We start from the raw sequence: 17,917 nt of genomic DNA on the forward strand, positions 1-17,917 counted from the left end.
CAAAATGTATATTGTATGTTACAATCCCTTGTATAAAGAGATTGCGAAATATATTATAAACCACCACGTAATGCATGCAAAATTTGGTGTGCTGCAAGGAATATAATGATGAAAAGAAAATGTAGTGTTCTATTTAATGTGACGTGGGATAGTCTTAAAATATCAAACATTCAGTCCGACGCTTAACATTTGAGATAGACAGAGGAAGAAAATCATAAATTTGATAACCTATAGAGGTAACGAGCATATAATGTGCGAAATTGTAGTTAAAGTTAAACATTTCGCCATATGTATATGAATAGTGCAAACACTTATGTTATAAGCAGACAATTTAGTAAAACTGCGTATTAAGTGCTTTCGCATTTATCAACTACAATCATTGTAATAATATTCTTTTGTTTTATTTTTTAAAACAAAGTTGTAAAAAAAAAAAATGTCGAATTATTAAACTGTATATAGATCAGCTTGAATATATTTATATCCAAATAGCAATATATTATGTATCGATGATTGGCAATCAGTATAATTTAAATACACATTTACTTTATATCGAGTCTATTCAACAGTTAATACATCAATCAATGAACACGATGTTCTAGTACGGAGTACTTGAGATTACACCTGATTTCTGGTTGGTTTTGTTGCGCTAAAGCTTCAGTTTTGTATATGTATTCTGCACTTTTGGTTGTCTTTCAGTGTTTTTTTCTTTTATTTTTTGGCATGGCATTGCTAACTTATTTTCGACTCTGTTTTAATATCTCTTTGGTATCTTTATTTCCTCTTTTAATGAACCTATTGAAAACATTTGTCCCGGTCAATGATCATCGCTACGGATACTAAATGTGAATCAAAATATGCTTACCCATCGGGAGCTCTTCGAACCTTTCGGGATTTAATGAATTTGGTCTTGCTCACTGTTATATTTTTTACTGAGTGGTTTGAGAACATATGTTAATCTTTTGCTGATTTTTTTCTGCTTTTGACTTATCATTGTAGTTCTTTTACATGCGTTGTTATTAACATATTGTATTACTGCTTCAAAATGTCATGCCTTAATTGACAATCTATACCCATTTTGTTAATTTTTTTCAATCAATATGGCTGAAGACTAAAAGTGTATGCAAAATTAGTTTGAAGCCATTTTTTTAAACAGTGATTTGGAGGAAAGATGTAAAAATCATTTTAAGTGTTGCCGTCTCATTGTAATTCTATCTTTAGACATTCAAACTATTAAATGTTTTAAAGCTTGTTGATATATGGAACATCTCTGGTATTTAAAATTCATTTAATAAAAGTGTATCAATTCAAAATATATTGAACTATTAACTTATTATCTGAATAATGGAAATAATTTTCAATTAACATACTCTCTCATGTTTTCCGGTTAACTTAAGTGGTCTTCCTGGTATTCGATGAAAACAGAAACAAGGAAATTGAGAAACATACGTTAAAATTTTTAAAATGTGTTCAAACATTATCTCATATTTTTCCATATTTGGGATATTTTATAGTTTAGATAGATATTCAACAAAAGGTTCGTTATTTATTACATTTCTCTCTTAATATTTCTAAAAATTAATGAATTGAGAATCCCGTGATACAAACACATACCGACCCATAGTACTGAATAAAAAGAAAGATACAGTCTATACCTATGCATTTAGTTGTAATTCAAAACGCGAAATTTGTCCAAAAACAAAATGTATATAATTTGTACTTCATGAATACCAACACGACCAAGTCCGAATTAAAAACATCTTTCAGGTAATTGTCTTAAACTTAAGCTATATTATGCTCAATCCATCTAGACATTATAACATCTACATGTGTGTGTACTAATTGACTAATGTATCTTAGACCTTTCTCGCAATTGATGCCTTTTTTCTGACTTTTCCTTCATCTTGAGTGTCCAAATCTCAAATTGTAAAAGGTAGGGGAGTTGATGAACTTAAATTAATAAAAACCAGTTCAAATATATCATAGGAAATGTTTAAGCACGCAAGTAAGTGTGATGCTTACTTGGACAACTTGTAAAATAATTTAAACAAATGGTTTCATGTCATATACTGTTAATTTTGTGTTAAACTTTTAATCTACTGTGAATATTGTATTCATATTACTATTATTAAATCTTTTAATATCTGCTGACAATATTTGCATATTTATACTACATCTTAATTATTCCACGAAAATAGGTCTGATAATTATATGTTGGAATAATTAATAGCACTTGATTGTTTTACTATTAAGTTTTGATTTGTTTTGTATTTAAGGAATAACAGTACTGTAGTTGAAGAGTTGCAAATGCTGTTTTACTGGCGACACGTAGCAATTCGGTGGCAACTCTTCAACTGCAGTACTGTTATTTCAATTTTGTTTCATTACAAGAAAAAATAATATGTTAGAGCTTGAAAAAAGATATAAAAATTGAAAAAAATAAAACTCTTCGAAAATCATCAGTTGAATACGAAATGACAATGTCATTTCAATAGATGACGAACTATTAATAGACAAACATTAGTGCATAAAAAACTAAATAGAAAACTCAAGACTAGATCCCAAACTTAAACTAGGGTAAACGTAGATGCTCTAGAAAAGTAAGTATATCCAATGTTACATGCATGTATTATCTTAATCCTAAATAACAAGAACCTGTTTTACAACTGCTTTAACAATGTTTAACCAGTGTTGCAAGTATTAACTTAAATGAACACAGCTTTTCCTTTTAAAGATCTTTTCTGATTATTTGTTTTTCAAGACAATTTTTATTCGCAATTATCGATGTACTTATAGTATTATAAGAAACGGGGGTTCTGTTTGTTAGCTGTTCAATCTTTATTTTGTTGATAAATTTACACAATATATAAAGATCGAAAAAACTTACTCTTGTTTTGCATTTTTAGGTGAAAAATGTGTGTCAGTAATGGCCGAACCGTATACTCGCAAAATTGACACTATTAATTGTGGAGAAACTGAAAGTATTTTTCTGGAGCGAGTTTGGATTGACAGAAGATCAAACTGTGTATTCAATCATGCTGAAACGATTGATTTATCGAATGAACCGTTCGGCATATCGTGTATTCATCCCGCATTTTGCGAGGTTAAATACTATAATAAGAACAATTTCAGAAGCTTTAAACACATACGATTTCAATGTAAAGGTATAAAATTTATGTTTAACCATTTTTATTTGATAACGTTTCAAAGCTATTTAATGTAATGTATGTCTCTTCAAAATTTATCAATTTGTAACTTACGATTGAAGGATATATGTTGACAGAATGATTAGTGTAATTTCTTGTTTATTGACTCAATGCTCTTAAATTATTACCGTGTAACAATTTATGTCTAAAATCAGTAAAGACCTAGCAAAGACCCATCGAGACAACATCTGCCACCAACAATTAATAACACTTTTAGATATTTGGATGCTATCATGGCTCTAAAAAAACGATTTTAGTATGGTATGTACAATAAAAAAATGTATCCTGTTCAACTAACATCAAATAAAGCTATTACTTAGAATGAACATAATGAACACTGCCACTTTTAAATTTCGATATTTATATCATTAACGGGACGCTTGATACTATCATTTACCAAAAAAAGAAGATTTGTCATTTCTTGATGATAATTTTCAATTTTCAGATGGTGATATTTCCTTGTTACAATCATATGGTTTTCATTGATCCCAACTTGTTAAATTCGATCTTGTATGAACATTGTTATTTGATTTTAACGAAAGAAATATAGGCATTACTGAAAAATCATAACAACAGGGTTTTCGATATCACAAACTAGTCAACACATTTACTAAATTGTCTCATCGTTACAAGGTCATATTTGTAAATATAATCAACATGTAGGCATCTTACACGTTAATACATTTTCTATCCAATCTTTTATGATACTATTTCATACAAAACAATGTCGTCGTTCACTCCAAAGGCTAACAAAACCTTTAGTCAGATTTATTTAGAAGGAATATGGCTGCAATGCTGTTGTCAGGTTATTAAAGATGGCATATGTTGGCACTGATATTGAATCACTTAATTGGTCTTTGCATCGGAAATAAACATATTTATTCTAAAAAAACTAGTTGTTGGCAAAATGTGGGTGATGTTCATCTCATATATTTAATGATGTTATAATACTAAACACCTTATCCTGTAGGGATAGTGCTCGATGTACTTATGATGAAGACATAATCTTTCAATCAGTTTGAGTGAAGTCAGGAGCTGGCTAGTCGTTAGTAACTGCTAGATATTGGTAAACCTTTTATTAGTATCTGTATCGTAGGCATTTTGCTTACTAGTATTTTGTATTGTTTCCTATTATGACATCGGATTCGGTTTTTTACTGAGTTTTACTGTACATATGACCGTGTGCTAGTTTATTCATCGTTAGCTAGAACTATAAGAAGAGGGTAATATTTTACAAAACATGTTTAACCTCTCTGCATGTTTGCACCTGTCCCAAGTCTAAAGCCACTGGCCTTTGTTTGTCTTTTGTCGTTTGTCTTTTTGAATAATTTGAATGTGTGTGAGTGCATTTTCACCAAACTAGTACACATTTTGTGCAGCGGCCAACTGGAGACCGCCTCTGGATGCGTGATTTCCTCGCTGTATTGAAGACCCATTGATGGCCTTTGGCTGTTTTCTGCTCTTTAGCCTTGTTATTGTCTTTTTTTTTATATATTCCCAACTTTTATCTTAACCTTTGTGACAATTTGTTATATATGAAAATGTTACGTTTTCAAAAGTTCCAAGAATCAAGCCAAGATATATATGGCTACGGTTACATGGAAATGTAACAATAATAAAAATATTATTGTTACATCGGCGACTAAATGCCAGAATTAAAGGTTGGATAAGGAATTAATTACGAATGGAACTATAATTATTGAGGCTACGGTTATATTGCGTTATTTTTACATTAGTTCACTTCAATATACGCTGGGACTAGTCTTAGTCAAACGAATCTTGGTAAAACCAAGTCATGGCAATCGAGTGATGCATCTTACTCTAAATTCCATTCTGTACTATCCTATGTTGCAGTAGTAAAGGTACTTTCAATGTCTGTCATGCTTCAGCTGATCAATATATTTTTTAACTGTTGCATTCAAGAATTAGTATATAAATATCCTTGGTGCAATGTTTATACTTTCACATGTGAGGTTGTAATACGATTTCATTACCGTCCATTACTGATTTTATGTTCAGCTCCAACTTCCATATCCAGCTACATTTTAAATACTAGTCAATTGTGATGGCAATTGGTTTTAACATTTGCCGACATGTTAAAAGTGGTTGCATCGGTGTTTTTATGTTCAGAGTCAAGATATTTTGTGAAAAAAAAAAATGTGATATAGTGATTTCATTCTAATTGGATTCTAATTATACAAATCATTGATTGTAAAGATAAAACAGATTATAGATTTGTTTAAAAAAAAAAAAAATCAACACAAGTATAAAAGGTTTAAGTTTAATTTATCTAGCATACATTAAGTGCATTAATGTAACAATAACGCAATGTAACCGTAGCCTCCATTGTCATTGTTACATTCGTAATTGATCGATTCCTTACCCAATCGTGTATTCCGGCAATTGGTCTCCAATGTAACAATAATATTTTTATTATTATTACATTTTCATGTAACCGTAGCTAGTGATCTTTTGAAATGAAGAAAGTTTCACTCTTTTTATTCGTAAAAAAGCGTAACGAATATAAAAAAGATTTTACGTCCTTCCTGAAACGTCCACATCGAAATGACAACTGTACATGTTGTTATACACCAAATGGTAATGAACTTGAGTATGCATGTCCCATTTTAAAGGAAAATATATTTTTTATCTATTACAAAGAGAAAAATGGAAAATAAATTCCGAAATTGTTTATCTGACCACATTTATAAAAGATATACGCACCAAAGGTGTATGTGTTGTGTTTTTTTGGGTAAAACATGCATTGCAATCGTTAATTGGCATATCTTCATTGTTGCGGTTTGAATGTTGTGTCGACTATCATGTAATATGTTAGTTTGCGTCACTTATCTGCATGGTATTGAGTGTGTTTGTGCTTTATTTCTGTCACGTACTGTTTTGCGATATTTACTTGACATTGTCATAAAGCAAGAGATTTGGTAAGCCTCTTTGATTAACGATAAACAATGGATAAATAACACATATATTATGAGTCTTTAACAAATGATTAATCAAATAATGAAATTAATAACATTAATATGTATTTTCAGATTGTATAGTAGTACATGCTTTCAATAGTGCAAGAATTACTTGTCCAGCTAACAGAGTAATTAGAATAGCTTCTGTACGGTTTTATGGCAGGATATGCGCAGCAATTCGACACACACATAATACCGAAAAAGACAATGATTTGTGCAAAGATATTCATACCTGTCTCCTGAGCAACCCAAATAGGAGAATAGCTAGCGTTTACTATCAGTGTGAAGGTTTGGTTATAGCTATATATAGAATAATGAGTGACTTATTAGGTCTGTCCACTTTTCTGTGGAAAGACCTATTGTATTTGTTCTGATTATTATTTTTTTTTCGCCTAATTTTGTTCTTGCGATAAATATTTGTTTCGCAATATGTCGCTTAGATATTTCTAATATTGTATCGTATAGTGTATGCCCTTTTAAATTTCACTCTGCTAAGCTGAACAATTTTCTTTGTAAGAGTGAACTTCCTATTCACTGTTTATCAAATGTGCATCTCCGTCCTAACAAAAAAAGGTATCAACAAAATTCTTTTTACTAATTGCTTGTTAAATCCTCAGATTTTTTTTGAAAATTGGATTAAAGCGATTCGATGAAATTTTATATGACTTATCTACCTTTCCACAATAAATGTGTCGGTATGTTTTTTTAACTCATAAACTGTTGACAGTATAACCCTGGAATGTTGTTATGTTAGGCCTATTGGTCCTAATTTAGAAAATGAGGTCAAGGTCAAAGGTCAAGGTCAATTTCTCAATTTGGACTTTTCCTTGTTTTTGCATTTTCTCCATCACATTTAAAGATATATATAAAAGAACAAGTGCAATATGTTAGCTTTATTGTGATGAAAATATGTTACACTTGGTCTGAAGCAATTTACTGGCATCTTATAGGAGTGTGTGCCCCTTTAATGTCTAATTATAAGGTAATTTGATAATAACTTCATTATGGTAACTTATAAAGCCATTTGACCTTTAACAAAAGGTAAGTTGAAATATGACCTTGAAAAATGACAACCGAAAGTGACCTTGAGAAAACCGGAAGAATTTCGAGTACTTTGCATTTTTTTCATGCAGAAGTACTCGGAATTCATATATTTTTTGTGATTTTAATCCTATCACTAAAGACTCAAAGTGACTTTTCATAAACCGGAAGTGGCCAATTATCTCCTAGTTTACAGACAAAAGTATATATAAACTATATTTTTGGAATCATTATAAAAGAAGCTATTATATGAGACCGGAAGTGACATTTACTTCACAGGAAGTAGCGAATTATCTCCCTTATTTCATTGACAAGTAAATAGAAACCACTGATTTATCCCATCAGTATGAAGAAACTTATGATTGGATGGCATTTTTTACTATGAGTAAACCTTTAATTGTTTTCTGAACAATTGGTTTTTAATTTATACTTATTTTGTTTAATTTATAGTACATACTATTATTAAATTTAGTTCAATGTATAAGTTGTCATTGTTACGAAAATTTCTTATGTTTTGTTTTATTTTTTATGACGAAACGCAGCATCATTGCTTTAAAATTGTATGCTTCTTTATCTGTATCATTTTAGGGTGTTTTAAGGTATACAGTTCAAACATTTTTAATGTTCAGTTCATAAATTTCTCTTAATTCTGTCAGTAATATCTCAACTGTTTCCAAAACATTAAGAATACTATCAGGAATGATATGCTTTTTTTATCAATTTTTCAGATGGCACTAACATAAAAGACACTGCTACAGAAACTCATGGTTGGTTAATTATGCATTACATATTTGTTCAACAATCTCTTCAGATTTTGCAACTAATTTACCGTTATTCAATTTTTTTTAATATAAAATGAACAGATTCAAAACTATCAATATTCCGGCCTTTATACAACAAGGCAATGCATATACTTAAACAATGACAATGAAATTTCACTTAGCTTCATATTGATACGATTGTTATTATTTTAGTTTGTATATTCGTTGTTTACCACAGTGCAGAAACTCATAGTATAAACATTATTCGTTCTAGGAATACCAACTTCAGAAATTGCGTTATGTTCAAGTTAAGTTTTGTATAATTTGTTGTTGTGTTGCATAAAATGCAATAAATTATTGTATCTTTTGAATGTTTTGAAAATAATTTCTTCCAGGTGGTTACTACATACCAGGAGATGATAGCAGTACGGAAACATATGGTAGGTTAAAAAAATGATAACAACAATTTACAAAGTCTGAAGCGCTTTTCAGGAACGCTCAAAGCCGAAAACAGGAAAGCCAATGATATATGCAACGTAACAGTTGAAGAGCTGTATATTACTGTTGCTTCTTTCTATGTTATCAATCAAAATTACATAAAATTATATCAAAATTCCTCTAATGTTAACTTTGCCTTAAGGAGTTGAAGCTTTAGTTACTTCATTAATTGAATGTTTGTCAAAACAACTCCAGCGAATTAATCATGTTTTATAATAATTTAGTATTTTTGTATTGCTTTTCTATTACGTAATGTTAATATTTCTTAATAGCAAATATTCGACTGTTACTTAATATAAACAAAATATCATATCTTGTAAATGTGTAAAAAATCAGTACGGAATTATATGGTAGGTTAAACATGTTAAAATACGTTTGTCAACATACATTTCAGTTTTGTTTTATACTTCTGTAATAGTTTTCACAATTATTTTGCTGCTCAATATTTTTCTTGTAGGGATATTTATTATATTGTTTATGTTTATAATGTATTTTAGGTAGCTATGATTTACCAGTTGATGAAACAAGTATGGAAACTCATGGTAAGTTCTTTAATTCAGTGCAGACCTGACGAACAGACACTTGACATTTTTTTCTACTTTTTGTGTGTTTGATGTTCTTTGTTGCTTAATGTTTATTTTGCTTTTGTATTTTGCGTTTATACATTTTGTGAGCCTTTTGTGTTGTTAAATGTGTATATAAACTTATCATAGTGAGCAGGGTTAATATTTTGTATTGGCGCCAAACGCCCGTTTTGTCCACAAAAGACTCGCCAGTATACTATTATTCGTTTGGTCGTCCGTCTATTCGTTCGAAAACTTACTATAATCAATTTTTAACAACATTAAGATATTCGTAATACTTTTTGTTATTGAAAGCGTTCAATGATTTGTCACATGTTGTACCATATCTTGAGTTTGTCTTCATTGATAAATTCGACAGTTATCATGTTTATTGTTGATATTCGTGGTCATACATTTTATTATGCAACAGCCCCAAAATGCTCGGATAAAAGTTTTATAAACCTAACAGTCCTGTTCGAATCGGTAAATGGACACTTATATTTGTCATAAATAAGCCACTAGTAATACTTGACTCAATATTTATACGCCTTCGTGTATCCCTATGCATGTTTTGATTCATATTCTGACGATATTGTATAACTACGTTGCAACTTTTATGGTGCTGACCATGACTAAATGTGTTTTAGAGGTTTACACCGGTTTCAAGTTGGGTTCGTGTTGTTCAGTCTTTAGTTTCTATAATGTTTCATGTATAGTAATGTTGTTACAATTAAACAATCTCAAACAGAGACAAAATGACTTAGATGTAAACAAATATAGGTCATCATATGTCCTTCAACAATGAACAAACCCCATACCGAATAGTTAACTTTAAAGGTTCCAAAATAACTAACTTTAAACATCTCAAACAAAAACTATCGGCCTGATTTATATGCTGGTAACAATTTGCCATAAAATAACTGATGTATTGACTGATCAAAAGTCCAACACATGACATTCCAAATAATGAAAAGATTCGACGAGAGATATTTTGAATAAGATACGTTTTAAAATGGAATGGAATTATAAATAATTTTACCCATCTATTAACCTTTGAAACACACCTAAGCCTAAATTTAATACAATGAATTGTAAATGTATGTATTGGTATCAATCTGCTGTTTTATTTGTGAAAATATATGATAAGAAACCAGCACACTATGTGTTTATGCAATGGATAAGACATAACGCTTGGTAAAAGAGAAATTTATTTTGATCTTTAATTTTTTCGTTGATTTTTGTCAAGGATTTTGTATAATTGATGAAACCAACCTTTCCTTAGTATATCAAGTGTATCAACCCATTCAATATACTTAATACGCATCGTTTTTTTTTAAATTTGAATATGATTACATGTTTTTGTGTTCACTGCCTATATTGAGCTTTGTGAAACTGCATAGTCACTTCTTGACAGATTGTGTCGCTTAGTCCAATATGTCTACACCTATTCCTACATTTTTTAAATTCAACATTGCAATTTCGTCTATAATCAATACATGACTATAGCTTAAATTACGAACAAAACATGCAATAAAGAATCAAGGTTGGTGTCTATTTAAACGTTCAAACCTGAAGCTTGCACTTGTCTAAAGCCAATAACCTGTTGTGCAGGGGTTTTCGTTTGTTTATGTGTTTCACTAGTGTTTCTTGTTTTCGTTTTTTAAAGACTAGATAGTTGGTATTTCCTGTTCGAATTGTTTGACGCTAGTCTTTTGATGCCCTATTTAGCTTGTTGTTTGGTGTGAGCCAAGGTTTTAGACCGTACTTTGACCAATAATTGTTTACTTTTTAAACATTGTAATTTGAATGAAGAGTTTTCTCATTGTCACTCAACCCTCTTCCACTTGTTTTTATATTCAATAGTCGCATTTTCGTTCGTTCACCCACTAAACAAACGCAACCGAATCAGTGAACTAACACTAAACCAAATTGTTTACCTTTAACTGTACGTGATATAGTCACAGTAAATATGGATCTCATATTGCATAGAGGATAATTTATCTTTTAAATGTATTCCAAGAGTGTCATACTACATAAGGTTATCTGAAAATTTGAATGAAAGACAGTGTTTAAATCAGGCTCCATACGTCAATAGAAAACTGCTATTTATTTGAATTAAGTGTGAAAAGGGTGTGCTTGTACACAATGTCATTGAATGAACAACAAATACAACATAAACCTAAATTGTTCAATGCAAAAGATGGTGATGCATCGATTCTTCCATGCATTAAATGGTAATACATTCGATGTACATGTATAAAGATTAACCAGGTATACATTAAGGTTGCAGTCATATAATTGACTGTTCCCCATCTTCGTATATGCAAATCAGCTGGTATTTGATTTTTTTTTATAAATAAAACGCTCAATACAATTATTTTGCTTGCATATCCTGAATGCAGTGATATGAAATTGTGATGTTTAGAAAAAAAGTAGATCATGCCATAACACATTAAAACGTTATCGGTTATGTAACCCTGAAGTCAAACTATTTTGTTTATAATTTCTACCTGCTGTTTTCCTAGGCTGCACAATTTCTGGTAAATATGATATTCTTTCACCTGGTTTGATATCCCTATAAAGGAGCAAAAATCCTTTTTATAAGGTGGTACCCAACACCTTCATTAAAATTAATTTGGCTCGTTTAATTGTCATAAAATTTTGACAAAGTACTTACTTTGACCTTTGACTTTGAACCAACCGTTTTATCAGAAAAATTACACTGGTTATATAGCAGCTTGACAAACATTAATTTTAATCGTTGAGAAGCTAAATATTCCCTTAACAACACAACGTAATTAAAACGTTTAGCTGATTTTACAGAGTTATCTCCCTGTGGTGTTAGGTACCACCTTAAATCAATATAAATATTTCAATTCAGCTAAAACTTTTAATCAAACAGAAATGTTAAAATAAACAATAAATACAGAATACAATGGACTATTTTTTACTCCATGTTTTGACATGCACCGGAAACTGTAGTTTTGATAAAAGACTTGTACCGTAAGTTCAAGAAAAAGGTATCAATAATATACTAGATAACGACATTAGCATGATTAATGTGGATCTCATGGGAAATTAAGTTAAACATTTTGTTCTGGAAAGGCGATCACTAAAAGCTGTTGTCTATGTATTATTATGCTGAACCTTGCGTTAATGTTTGATACATTCACTAGACAGTAAAAATAGCTAATAATGTTATTCAGAGTTACAATCGAACGTATGATGGATATGAAACAAAATGCTAAACTACTACTGTTATGCTGCAAATCACTGCACATGTATGCATGTAGTAAATAGAACCATCCTTTTTTTTATCGTTTTATTTCAATAATCCAGATGACAACATTAGCACAGAATCTTATAGTAGGATCTTATCAGAATTTTATTGTCGGTATTCAAAGATACTACAAAAAAGGAACTATCAGCAGACAAACGAAAAAAAGGCCATCTTCAAAATGCTCATACAAAATATTTTGTAAAACCTAACTCAAATACAGTACATTGTACCATAACATCATGGGACGATATTGCGGCTTTTATATTGGCTTTTCTTTAGGTCATTCCTGTTTTTCAAAATTAAAGAATTGTATTTTTTGTCTATGACAACAGATATATCCGATTTTTCAACAATTACACAACACTCTCATGTTTCACCACACAATGTTCCTTTTTGTCATATTTTGATACATTCTGAGGCAATCCAAAATCGTCTCATGCTAATATTTGAATAGCACAGGACATCTGACCTAAAAATAACATGTGCAACAGACTGAAGCTACGATTTGCGTCGTTAACACAACGGTAGTGTTAACCTTAGAGACTTTTTAAGATAAATATTGCTTGATAACAAATTTCGCTATTTATTAATTAGTAAGGATAAACTCATTCACAACTGGTTTATCGCAATGTTGGAATCAAGTTACTCTGGTTGATATCAAACGATATGCAATGTTCATTCGTTCACGAAACCCTATATTATTAATCAAATTTTGGTCAGAAGATCTACAAACACTTTTGATTGTCATTCTGAACTTTCATTTTAAAGCCACAACTCTTAAATCGACACTTACACACAGGTTTAGTTACCCACCGATCAAATATAATGCCACTCGAATATTATTACTGTAATGATCAAATGTATTTCTACTTTCTTTTTATAGGTGATCCAAACTATGCTGCCATTGTTGGAGGAATAGTAGGAGCAGTCGTACTAATCATATGTATAACTGTGGGAGTTTTTCTTTTACGGTATGACACAGTGATCGTATTTGTGAAGTACAAATTTTGAAAAAAGTTTGTAGTCATTATCTATATAATAAAATTTAACATACATTAATAAAAAGGCTATTTAATACTTTAAGTGTGACAATTTGAATTAAATATTTATTGATTTCATATCAGTAATTTGAATATAGCAAAGTGCTCTCAACCAATAGAACATGAAGAATTGTATGATTTGATGTTTCTTAAATGTGAAGAATGAATGAAATCATGTTCTTAATAAAGGATTTTTTTTTGTTTGATATAAAAAAGAATAAGCATATTTTCAGTTCGAAACAAATAATTTTTATGAATGAGTTTCAAATGCCCCAAAGCACATTTATCAACTTATCAGCAAAGAATTTGTGATGAAAACTGACTTAATATTGAATTTGAAACAAACAAGATACAATATCTTCAAATATCTAAATAGATCTAAATCATATGAAGTCTACTGGTGCAGCAACATTGGTATCGTTGAAGCTATTAATTATATGAATATTATTACTAAAACAAAACAAACAATATCAAAGCAAAGCAAGAAATAAAAGGATTGAATAAAACCTAAATCTTTTAAGATTATTCTCTTTCAAATCTCAGATTTTTAGATCTGCGATTAGTGAGGAAGATTAATTCCATTATTCTGAAAAAAATCTAAAAAAGGGAATGTAGTCAAACTGTTAATTATATTTTAAACTTTAAAAGGCATTTTAACAGTTCCCTTGTAAAAAAAAAGTAACTAAAGTAGCGGATCTAGAAATTTTGATAGGGGAGGAGGGAGGATGGACTGACTGCTTAAGGGTGGACCCGTTCCAGTGATGTGTAAGTGATTACCTAAAAAATAATAGGGCACGGGCGTTTGGCTTCCCTAAATCTTATATTAAGGCCTGGACTTACATATTGGATGTAAAATAAAATTTAGTTGTAACTCAAATTTTTAATTAATAATTTAAACTTGACATAAACACAAAAAAATAATTCCTCGCTAACATAATACATGATTAATATGCATGCTAACAATTAGAAAACATTTCTTACCATTTCATTGTACTGTTGTGTCATCTAATGTCTACAACACAATCTTTTGTATTTCCCAAAATTAAAAGAAAGTTCCAATATCTCCAAATCTTATCCATAAATGCAATAGCTAATAAAGGAAGTCATGCATTGATCTCAAACATTGCACTGACAATGAAACTAATTTTTAGATACAACCAATCAAGAGATCATTTGAGCCTTGAACTTTTTCTAATATTTTTAGTTTGTAAGATAATGATAATCCCTTTCTTCGTGATAACGCTCGTACTTAATCATCAGGAAAGGGATTATCATTCTCTAACTTATACGAATTACCTAATTATCTGTCTAAAATTGTGACCACCTATTGAAAATTAGTAATTGTCATAAAATAAAACTATTTTTTTAATTAACATCGTGAACAGAGCCAATTTTTATATCTCATTTTCCGTTGTTCGTTATTTATATTCAATTTATCTTGATGACATTTAATAGAAAATTATGTAATATAATTTTTTAATGTAAACGGACAACTCATAATTAATTTCATGTGTGTAAAACCGTTTTCTCGAATAAATCTTAAATAAAAAAAAAACCAATAACACCGTGTTTTTAATTTTCTATATAAACACACAACTCTAAAAATTTGAACATTTCATTAAAGATCCAGACCAATTGGTATCTGTATCTTCAAAATAAAGGTGGAAGGAGACATCCACTAACAGTCGTTTTAATGATATGAAATTTTTAAAGCACTGCTATAAATAATTCCTTCATCTAATTGTTTTTAGCTCTTCAACGGTTTCGGTAAGGATTCAACTCCCTCAGTTTCTTAATAATTTCAAAATTTATAAACGGATAATTTTTGAATGGTTTGTTAAGTCATGTCAGTGCTGAAACACTGACTACTGAGCTGATGATACCCTCGAGGACTGATAGTCCACCAGGAGGGGTATCGACCTAGTGATGCAAAAAATTTAAAACAACAAATTATTGGCTATTTATTTTAGGTATTTTCGTAATATAGCTCTTCAACTGTTTCGGTACTTATACATCCTCTGATTTCAAATGTTTGGCTTTGAGCGTTCCTGATGCAGGTAAATCCAGAAAAACGATTCGAACGCATGCAACTACTAAACTTGTTGATTTCAATTTATTTTTTTATTTTTTAGAAGACGCAATTGTACTGAATCAAGTAAGGAACATGTTGTTACAAGTTTGAATCCCTCATATGATCCTACTCATGTTCAGGCAGAAGCAGAAACTAATCAACAAGGTCATTTAATGAATTCAGCTGACACCTCATACGTTTCAACATCGCATGCAATTAATGTTGACAATACGACAAATGAAGAATCAAATACGTATTCGCATATTCGGAACGCTGTGGATGATTCTGACGTCATGTATGACCATACAATACGTCATAATATCCATGACACCTGTGATGGTGATTACGGAATTGCACACCGAAGAATTACAGAAGATGACTACGATGTATCTGGGAACTATCGCAGGTCTCCAAGCAAAGAAGCAGACCCTGTTTACAACTAAATTTCAAGACTTTTCATCAGTATCTAACTGGCCTATATTGATTTAGGATATGCCTTAAATTGACAAATTATCGAAAAATCAAGATACTCAGTGATAATTAAGGATAGCGATTCCAATGTATTTATTATAACATTTATATATCTAAAAAAAAAAAAATAATGAAGAAATCGGCTATGTATCCTCGAGGTAGTGTACATGGTGTACTCGATTGTGTACTGTGAGTTGTTGGTCTGGTATGACCAATTACAGTAAAACTTTTGTTAGCCTCGTTTGAAACTTTTAGTACCACATAAAGACTTTGAGTCAGAATGATGTAGCGAGGTTCGAGGACATGTCGTCCCTCAAAATGTGGCACTGTTCCGTTAGCGGCTCAATAATATATTTCGATGACTTTGTTATATTTGATTATACATCCGGATGATGAAAATGATTTTCATGGTTTATTTTGGTTAAAGATAACTTTGGATAAACGATTAAGTTTGCGTGTAAGACTTTGCATCGGAGTATATTTTATTTATTTATTTAATATTTTATGAATATTGTAATTATAGTTGGATTTAATTGTCAGGATATTTAAAGATGTTGTAACACCCTGCAAGTGAACATACGAAATTTAATACTATAGCTGGGATTGAATAACTTTAAAAATGATTCTAATGTGAAATAATTTCAAGGAACATTGTATCAACCTATATTTTATTAAAAAAATATTTATTTTACAGTTTTATTTAATATTTTTGAAATGCCCTAAACTGTTAAATAAATTTCTGTTTTACTGATTATATTTATTCTCTAATGAGTTTTTACGATACCACTTGCCACGTCTTCTTTTCCTTTTGTACTGATCATTGTTTAACGAACTGGAAAGTCATACATTTGTACACGCATTTAAATACATGTTTACTAACAAGTTTGTACTAAGTACGGAATATGACAGTTTTTTGAATTCGTTCTATCGGTTTATATAAAACGTAGTCTAACGTTGGTTTCTGGACTAACTCCTTTTACAAATTATCGTTCGTTATTGTGTACATACTTTTTACCTTGGAGTGCGGTGTATTTGTAAATATCATTTTTTTTTCATTTAATATCTAGCAGGTTTCGGACAGAAACATAAACGATGAATGTTTATTTCGACACTAAACTTGCTCCTCTTTAAATAATGTACATTTTAAGAATTTAGCATGATGTTGAACAGATGTATTTAAATATTTTGTTCTGTTCTAGACACATCACGACTGAAAGGCCAAATAACATGTAATATTGTAAAGTTTCGTAATCTGATATAACATATTGTTCTGATAAATTTATGTAACATAATTTGAATAATAAAATTGCTTGCCTTAAAGATGATAACTTTTTTATATAAATTTCTATAGGAGGCAAACATCAGTTTAATTTTATGCTATGTACATTGATTTGCAGCTTACTTTAATGTAGTAAATCATCTGTCATTCATACTTGTATATTTTCACATTATATTTTGACTTTTGTTATACAAAATATGAACAAAGGCATATTTAATGATAGCCATGGATTATAATAAACATTCAAATTTTTATTTTATCAATTGATCAACATGATCAAGCTGACATAATTTTTGTATAATGCTGTTAAAAGTAATGATAGCAAGACAAACAACAATATCACTATGTACGTTATTACGTTTTGTATATTGTATTCATTGAAAATGTTGTAAATAAACTCTTTCAACACATTTGAATATTTTCATTTACTTTTAAAAATGTTGATTTGAAAGCGTCTAAACAAAGTATGTATCAATTGAAAATATATACAACCTGTGCTTTTTCGATTTGTATGAGACATTTTTCCAAAAGTATGTAACTTAACACGTATACCATTACGACACGTAAGTATCATCATGATTATTCAACAATAAGGACGTGTTTATACAGTACACTATAGCTCAATATTATACAAATATATGAAGCAAGAAAATATCTTCAAGTTCTATTGATTTCTTCATCTTTAACATTTTTCATTTTTAAATACAGACACACTTTTAGACCGTATCTTTT

At 30.1% G+C, this 17,917-nt stretch overlaps 1 protein-coding gene across 1 annotated transcript; it reads left to right on the top strand.

The window, feature by feature from the left end:
* The first annotated feature begins 1,419 nt into the window (after positions 1 to 1,419).
* LOC143051332 (uncharacterized) lies at positions 1,420 to 17,586 on the top strand. The gene is made up of 8 exons (XM_076224270.1): positions 1,420 to 1,534; positions 2,904 to 3,161; positions 6,254 to 6,469; positions 7,951 to 7,989; positions 8,379 to 8,423; positions 8,979 to 9,023; positions 13,208 to 13,295; positions 15,497 to 17,586. Exons 1-8 carry the CDS (start codon positions 1,462 to 1,464, stop codon positions 15,876 to 15,878), a joined length of 1,146 nt encoding a protein of 381 aa, XP_076080385.1. The 5' UTR covers positions 1,420 to 1,461; the 3' UTR covers positions 15,879 to 17,586.
* The last annotated feature ends 331 nt before the right edge of the window (positions 17,587 to 17,917 follow it).

This window comes from Mytilus galloprovincialis, chromosome 11 (assembly GCF_965363235.1).
Source record: "Mytilus galloprovincialis chromosome 11, xbMytGall1.hap1.1, whole genome shotgun sequence".
In the NCBI taxonomy this organism is placed as follows: Eukaryota; Metazoa; Mollusca; class Bivalvia; order Mytilida; family Mytilidae; genus Mytilus; species Mytilus galloprovincialis.